The following is a 9,108-nucleotide window of genomic DNA, read 5'->3' as shown; positions in this document are numbered from 1 at the left end:
TAAAATAGTTAGTGTTGTAACCATTACATCTTTATCATCATTTAAAATAGTTAGTGTTGTAACCATTACATCTTTATCATCATTTAAAATAGTTAGTGTTGTAACCATTACATCTTTATCATCATTTAAAATAGTTACTGCTGTAACCATTACATCTTTATCATCATTTAAAATAGTTAGTGTTGTAACCATTACATCTTTATCATCATTTAAAATAGTTAATGTTGTAACCATTACATCTTTATCATCATTTAAAATAGGTTACTGTTGTAACCATTACACTTTTATCATCATTTAAAATAGTTAGTGTTGTAACCATTACATCTTTATCATCATGTAAAATAGTTACATCTTTATTCGTTTTGAACAAGATTGTCAATGCATTGGCCTTTTCGTTCTTCCTTCCTTTTTTATTTTTGCTCTTACTCAGTTGCAGTTAACATTTCAATTTTAGGTTGATTATTACCTGTTAAAGATAAATACATCCTTAACCAAAGTCCTTGTATCAATACAATTGCCCAGGATGTTTGCCACCTGGTAGCTTAGCGGCAAACTTAATGGCTTATAACGATACAATTCGGGGTGAATGTACAAAGATTTGATTGAAAACTGTACTTAAGGGATAAACACTACGATTAGAAATTAGCAAGTATTACAGTTATTTTCATCCAACCGTTCAATCGCGTAAAAGGAATTCAAAAATTTGCATGATATATAACTAATTGTTACACTCGCTTTCCAAATATCAATATTCCGACTGGTCTTAACTTCATTACTACTTAGGTTTATCTGTGATCATAGCGTGTGTTTTTGTTGTTGTTGTTTTGCATATTAAGGTCGCTACAGGTTTTATTCTTCGTGAACTTCATTATAGTAAGAATTAGAAATAATTGTGCATTTTATGATACTAATTTACAACTTGAAAAAATGTGCAATGACTTGGCTAAATAATGTTGTTTAAATACTTAAATACTATCAAATTACGAGTAGCGTCGTTTCTCAAAAAATGGATCAAATACAATATGGCCGCTAACTTGATTAAATTGGACTAGAAATTCACTTCTGATTAGTGTTTTCGCACTCTTGTCGATCAGCGTACGTTTTTAGTGCCATAACGTGTCCTTGTTGAATTTCGTGGAATGTGTACATTATCAGACATAATGTGATGTGTAAATAAGTCAAACAATATACAGTTTGTAATAACTTTTAATCTCATATACCACCATTACACAAAAAACAATGAGTTTATTTTTATTGCGTAAACGTATAAAAAATACAAAGTTATAAGGTTTAAGACAGGTTCGATGCACGACATGCTCAATTTTCAGAATGGTTCAATGGCTTTGACACGTTCCCGGGAATGTGTCGCGAGGTACTAGTTGTTTCTTCCATCTACCTTCATTGTTGGATGTACTGCAGTAAACATTATTCTAGAGATGTAAGTCGCAATCATATAAATCAAATTCCCATACCTTCCATTATTAGAATATCATATAGCAAAATATTACTTTGACAAAACAATATAGTCACGAGAGCAATGGTCATCACATGCACAGAGATTGGTACACTTGAGGACTGACTTCATACATTTACACTCTGTACAGCGAATTTGAAATTCACATTTAATGAGTCCCTTGACTTTATATTGACGTTTCTAGAAGAACGATCCAAAGAGGCTGAAGGTCTTTGTCTGGATTCATCCGGCTCATTGGTTTAGCTTTGGAATTTCAAGGTTCTTCACAAGCCACTGGCCCGACATAAATCCTCCTTGAAAGGCAGCACACCCTTTGTGTTGAAGAAGTGCTGCCTTGCTAAGTGGCATACCTTCAATTCTTTTTGTTCGCTCAGTAAACAAGTTTCTTTTTCACTCATTGATATTGTTATGTAAACTGCTACGATCGTAAAGAAGTGCCACACATCTTTGTAATAATGACATATGATCGTTTAAGATTTCCTGGAAATAGTTAAGTTACTCAGTAAATACTTTGGTTGCGTCAGTAAAAGCAGCTCATGTGTCCCATGTTGTTTTCTTACTTCTACCCACGAATGAAGAAACTCTGTGACATCCAGTGAAGGTATACCAGAAAGATGAGGCTGAACAAACTATCCCACCTAAAATATTGGCAAACTCATGAATAGATGGGTATTACACCGTTTTAACGACTCTAAAACACATCCAAAATTTCCGCACTTTCAATCAATGATACACGGAGAGTGCTGCTGACACTTGTCAGCAATTCTAATGAGAATCTTTCTGTGTCCATGATCATTCAAGTGAAATAACATGCGTGAATGAGCTACTTATGTCCGCAAGGTGCTAGTCTCTACATACCAAGAACAGAAGAGGATGAGATAAAACTCCCGTCACTGGTGCTTATAATGGTTTATCCTTCCAATCTGCTGCGTCAAAGTTTCCTTCGCTAAAAGTTGGAACACTTCAATTTCTTATCATTCATATGCAATATTTTTTCCAGTTTCCTGCCACTATCAATTTTTCATTGATAATTAATCATTCCCCATTTCCTTGCATTTCCTGTGTTTCTGTATTGAGACTATCCTCTATACACCTTTCGTATACTATCTCAACTTTCTCTATGCATAGTTCCACTGGATTAATATGCACGTCCAGAACATAGCCTTGCTGTACTGTTCAAATATTCGGGATGATCTTGGTCTTAGCATGTGAACAACAACAGACTCATTGATTATGAGAGTAATTATCAATCGACGTCGATTATGTTTTTGCAAACATACAATAAAGTAAGATTTGTTGCTCTTTCTCATTTGTCCATATTGTGACAGGAAAGGAAGATAAGAATTACTCTCTTTGCCAAAAACGTTTTTCAAGCTGCCCTTTCATATTCGGTATGCAATATAGATTAGAGGACAGATGACAGTTTTGGATTTGTTAAGAGAATTGGATAGCAATATCTCCTTCTCAAACAGCTATAGTCTCTTCCTTTCCATCACAACATGCACAGAAGCAGATCCACTTGTGAATCTTTCTTTGGAGTAACATCCATATTGTTCAGCATCAATTCTGTTGCATTCTGCACAGATTCCAATGACTTCTCGCTCGTTACATTTTTGGATATCAAGGTCAATAGAATATCATCTTCAATTGGACCCTAAAGCCTTATGTTGAATGCAATTGATTGTTCATGATGTGCCTGTAGCCCATTGGGGTTACTGTATATGCCAGCATCCATCACAAGCTCGACTGTTATCTTAACTGCTTCAGGGCCAGACACCAGCATCCTCTTTAACAGTGTTTCAGGATAATCTAACAGACCAGTTGCTTCACTATCAACTTTCACAATCTTGTTGTTTTGCTCGTGGATCTTATAATCTGAAATTGGGGAGAACGAAAGGTTTGTTTTCTGTGGTGTAATCGTATCATTCATTCATGAATTATATGAGCATGGTTAGATGTTTAACTTCCATTTTCTTCAAACACTGCACGACTACTGGAAACTATCTAGTATAATGAACTATCATCCAAGGTAAAAAAATCATAAACACACTTGCTTCAGTTCATCGAGATACCAATGGAGAACCAGAAGACTATGGAGGACCGGAAGTGTTTCCAGTTCTATATTTTTATACCAGTAATGAATCTGTGTCAACTCGTCCATTCTAATTTCACTGAAACTAACCTCTGGACCTTCATTCCCAAGTGTATTGTAATGATTCCAGTTTCTGGCCAACAAAATATATAGAACAGCAGCAGTAAAATAATGAGTATAGCATGTATGTTTCTTAAAGGAACCAGAGAGAAAAAACAGATTATAGCTGGGGTAGTAACATTTTATTTCACAAGAATTTTTCTCCAGCCACTGTCAGGTAGCTATGTTTATATGGAGTCCACCCTTTCTGACAGTAATCTTTTCCATGTCGAAATCATAAGGAAACAGCCAGTGCAACTATTTTGCTACAGTACAGATGGATGAATCAAATGTGACATGTTGTATGTGTTCAGGACTTATTTTTACTACTTTATGTTTGATAATGTTCATTGTGTAATATAGCATAGCTGGTGCTACAGAAGAATCTTTTAGCAGTAGAAAAAGACGAGCATACTGGATTGGTCTTCACTGATGATAATTTTGTATGGAAAGTGGACCATCTCAACCCTTTATTGTCAGAAGGGTTTCACAAGACGTCATGTCATCATAAGGGTGCTGGATAAGAGATATTCCTATTCCATTATAATGGCTCTGTTGATGTGTCTGGTGAGAGATTTGGTGTATATAATCATTTCTCAACCGACATGTTGTGGTTTACTGTGGTTTATAGGTGTCCTTATCAAAGCAGCTAGTATACAGCAGCTAGTGATTCTTAACCTTCTTTTCTTGGCTCAAGATCTAACTGTAAACACTGATGGCTACTCACGACCAAGCAAGTGTCTTTAGTACAAAAACGCCTGCTTATTAAATCCTTACACGTAAAGAAATACATAAACTATTGATTATTTCAAAAGTCTGATGATCCAATTTTGGGTCTCTAGTGCGAATGACACTTGAAGGTAAATATATTAACAATAAATGTTTTAAAAAAAGTACAGCTCCATTGTTGCTTACTAAACTACAGTGATTAAACAGTGTAAAACGACATCATCAGTGTGTGTCAGCCGCTATCATTTTCGAGATCAGAAAACGCTACCGTAACTTTATATAGTCCTGATGATACGTGTCAGAATACTTAAAAAGAGGGATCATTGTGTGTGTGTGTTTATCATAATCGTGTTTAAGAGGTCAATGATGCAGTCTGTGACATATTTGGTAAGGATAATACGATATGTTTAGGTTCAAATATGCTATAGGTGATGCGATATTAGATGCTTGTAATGGCAGATAATGGCATGTGTCTTGTACAGGTGGCAAACATTGTTTAAAGAAAATTACTAAGAAAAACCCAAATTTAAGGGAAACATTGGAACCCAAGTAGTAGGAATGGTCTCTTCCATCAGCACTTCTAAAACAGTTTCCTACCCTATCTATGTGCCTGAAGTTCAGTAATATTGAGAATTAGCCATTCTTTCAGTCCTCCGGTGGGTCAGTGGTAAGTTTACGAACTTACAATGCTAAAATCTGGGGTTCGATTCCCTAGTGTACAGAGGGTAGACAGCCCATTGTGTAGCTTTGCGCTAAAACAGTAACAACTAACCTTTCTTTCAGCCCCTACTAAGGATATTTTTTGTCATTCGTCACCCCCAGCACTAACATCCTTTTCACTGACAGATTAGTGTCAAACACTTTAAAAACTAGTGCCAAATCAGGTTTCACAAATGTGCATTTAATGTCGTTAATGATTTCAGAGAAGACAATGCTGCTGATGAGTTCATCATGATTTTCTTCTGTTCTGGCATTTTCGATAACTATGACATGATTATACAATAACGCTAAATACTTTTTATGACATCTGGCGTTTATGACAATCATATCCCTTTCACGTAATTTAGCCAGCAGTTTTTCAGCTTGCATTGTAATGGCAGATGCACGCACATATTCAATTATTCCTGTTATTTGAACAAGAATAAGGTCATCTGGATTCATTATTTGGTCACAAAATAAATGCTTTGCTGAGACTTCTCGTGCACTATATGAAAATCGAGTACTCTTATTTGGACATGGTTCAATGCCTTTTTTTTTCTATCTAGTTTCTATGTTGTATATTTTACTTTACATGACATATAGTACTTCTCACGTCTACGAGTAAACGTTCATTTCAACCAATCTCCATCATCCAGAGAATCAAATGAAACTAGATGGAATATCGTTCTCTTTGGAATTGGCTAAATCGTCTAATAATGATTTGTAACCTACCCTTTGATCCTTCTATAAATTATTTGTTGGATAGCGTAATGTCTCGCGCATTCCAGTCTGGCATTGCATAAACCTATATGTATGTACAGATACACATGTATTATAGTAAAACGTGAAAAATGAAATGTCCTTACTCACACAATATCGTATTTTTGACACGTTGAGATGGTTATCAAAATACAGTGTTTTAAAGTATAATGAATTGTATCACACCGGTTATTGATACAAGACCTCTCGCAGTATCATAAGCGACAATCCTGCAAGGCAAATTAGGCATTTATTTGCATGTTTTGATAGAAAGAATGTACAACACACAACTAATTTGTTATATTGGATGTCCATGCTTGAAACCTTGGTTCTGCTTTTATAGATGGTGTGAAAAATGTTATTCGAAGCAAAGTTATGAGCTAAACTAATATTTTTAGCTTATGTTGCGGTCATATTGGATTTGGCCCGTTTACTCCAAAACGAGACTACTTCCAAGGTGGTGGTATCTCAATATTTAAACAACGTGTATTGGTGTACATCCAAGTAAAATACACAGTTGACCTGAAATCTGTTGAATTCCTACCTCATAGCTATAAAGTATATTCGTCTTAAACGTTTTTGATAAAGTTTTATCTAGCTATGCTCTCACACAGATGTATCAAAGAAATTAAGCCAATGTTTAATAGTACTGTTCAAAATACAATGAAACACTGTTTTATTAAATAATTTTACTATACAAAGATAAAATAAATTACTGTGAGACTGGGAACAGTCTCATACACTCTACATGTTTGGAAACGTACACAGGTGTCGTCCTAATCTTAATAGCCATGATCTATTTCTCTTAAGCTTTATCTACATTATATATTTTTTCCAGGTGAGTGATTCTTTTTCTATACATTCTATATTTTATAAGACATCCTAACTTAGTGTATTGAACATAATCATAAGAAAAGTCTTAAGTCTACTGTATTTTTATTGTGTATATGGGTTTTGTGTGTGTGTGTGTATGTATGTGGTAAATTTATAAATAATAATATATATATTGATGTAGTGCACAGTTCAGACATAATCTAACAATTCCTTGTGTAGTTTGTTCGTATTCTTTGTACAGTAGTTTTTTGCAGTTTGTAACTTCCATCTTTAAAATAGACTTGAGTAGACATTCAAGGGCATAAGTTATTCAATAAATCCAACAAAAAATAAGATTTAAGATGAAATCGTGTATAAATTAATTAAATTTTTCTCTCTAGGTTTCAGCTGTAAACAACACTGGGCTTTCGACGTTGTTCCCGGAATTCGATTGGTTGAACAAGAGGACAAAGTCGTGCCCGACATCGGGAATGAAGACCGTTGTATAAAAGCATGTTCGATCGAAAAGAGTTTTGTTTGTCGTTCTGCAATCTACGACTTCTCTACTAACGACTGTGTTCTTAGTATGCACGACCGTCGAGCGGCGCCTGAAGCTTTTAAAATGTTCTCAGAAGAAGTGGATTATCTAGAAAATCAGTGCGTTTCAGGTAAAGAATCATTTAAACATGAAATACGTGTATCTGTCATTTTGTTCTTAGAATACAAATTGGAGCTTTCTTTTTTTTTTGTACTTTCAGAACCGAGTCAGTGCATTTTTTATCAACAAAATGGAAGAATGTTAGCCCACGTGCACGTTCACTTGTCCCTCACATCTATTACCAGTGAGCGTTGTCAAGAAGCCTGTCTTAATCACAGTGATTTTCGCTGTAGGTCTTTCATGTTCGACCAAGCTCGTGCTTTGTGCCTTTTAACACCGGAAGATTCTTATTCCGCACCAGAGGACGCTCTAAACATACAGAGAGAAGAAAATGGAAATGTTTATGAACTTGGCTCATGCATTGATAGTAAGTTTCTCTTTAATTTTAAGCACATCTGTTCCAATTTACTAGTAAATTTACTTTAATTTTCACCATCAATTCTGCCTCAAAGAAACGTGACTTGACTGATAAAAGTCGACAATGAAGAAAAGTATTTAATTTAAATTTTCAATACACTCTAATAATGATACTTGAAACATTAAATATTATCGCAAATTGTTTTTACAATTAAAGAAAGATGAATTACACTTGACCCAATTAAAAAATTATGGCATTTCAATAAAATTAAAAAAAATATATTTGAACAAAGTATATACTGTCTTTTTTATTTATAATTAAAGTAAAAATAAAATAAGAATAACAAAAAAATGCTAAAAACAAATACATCTTCTTTGGTTAATGCCTTTTGTTATCGATCTAGAGATGTGCTTTCATGTAAATCAAAACTTTAGTTCTTCAGCACGATGTATTTAAATTATTGCAGTAATTAGTAGCCATACAAACATAAATAGTTGTCCTTAAATATATTATAGTTATTAAAAGAAGCTACATTTGATAATTAATATCCCATAAAAGACGAAGATTACTTATGTCTATAAAAGATTGTGCTATATTCAAATGGACCAGCATGGCCAGGTGGTTACGGCACTCGACTCGCAATCTGAGGGTCGCGAGTTCGAATCCCCATCATACCAAACATGCTCGCCCTTTCAGCCGTGAGGGCGTTATAATGTGACGGTCAATCCCACTATTCGTTGGTAAAATAGTAGCCCAAGAGTTGGCGGTGGGTGGTGATGACTAGCTGCCTTTCCTCTAGTCTTACACTGCTAAATTAGGGACGGCTAGCGCAGATAGCTTTGCGCGAATTTCCAAAACAAACAAACAAGCTATAGTCAAACCAAGCAGGATTTTTTTTCCTATGGCTATGGTTCAAGTTGTAAATTAGGATTGTTAAAACTGATGAAGATGTTAATGAGCCACAGTTGTATTAAACTTGCTAAAACAATGTATTAAATGGGTTACCAAGTCTATGGTCAAATTTTGTTAATAGAATATTTGTTAATACGCCAGCTAATAAAGACTAATAAAAAAAACAACTGATAGATAAATATAAAAAAGGTAAATAACTTGGTCATGGGGAAGTTGGTTCATTTTCAGATATTCCTGTCAACTTTGTTTGGATACAAATAATATGATGTATCCGTATCACAAGCCTAAAGTTCTAATCTTCACTTAACAACATGACAAAACGCTTTTTGTTAACAGAGAAATTCGTGCACTAAAAAGAAAGCTATAATATCTTTTGTAGAAAGTGTGGTATTAATCAAGAAATACATTTGTAATTGGGCAATAAACAGACCAGAGACGAAGATAAACAGACGCATTGTTTTCTCGACTTACAACAAAGTATTGTTTGTTTGTTATGAATTTCGCACAAAGCTCCA

General features: G+C 34.5%; 1 protein-coding gene across 1 annotated transcript in view; it reads left to right on the top strand.

The window, feature by feature from the left end:
• Window positions 1-7,690, top strand: part of LOC111087954 — a gene marked incomplete at its 3' end in the record, with an annotated part of 35,761 nt that extends 28,071 nt beyond the window's left edge. The window contains exons 4-5 of the mRNA XM_022396459.1: window positions 7,067-7,333; window positions 7,424-7,690. Coding sequence (XP_022252167.1) covers window positions 7,067-7,333; window positions 7,424-7,690 — 534 coding nt within the window. The remainder of the gene's footprint in view (window positions 1-7,066; window positions 7,334-7,423) is intronic.
• Window positions 7,691-9,108: the final 1,418 nt, after the last annotated feature.

This window comes from Limulus polyphemus, unplaced genomic scaffold (assembly GCF_000517525.1).
Source record: "Limulus polyphemus unplaced genomic scaffold, Limulus_polyphemus-2.1.2 Scaffold2893, whole genome shotgun sequence".
Classification (NCBI taxonomy): Eukaryota; Metazoa; Arthropoda; class Merostomata; order Xiphosura; family Limulidae; genus Limulus; species Limulus polyphemus.
The sequence above is the reverse complement of the archived record's forward strand: the minus strand, read 5'-3'. Positions and strand labels throughout refer to the sequence as shown.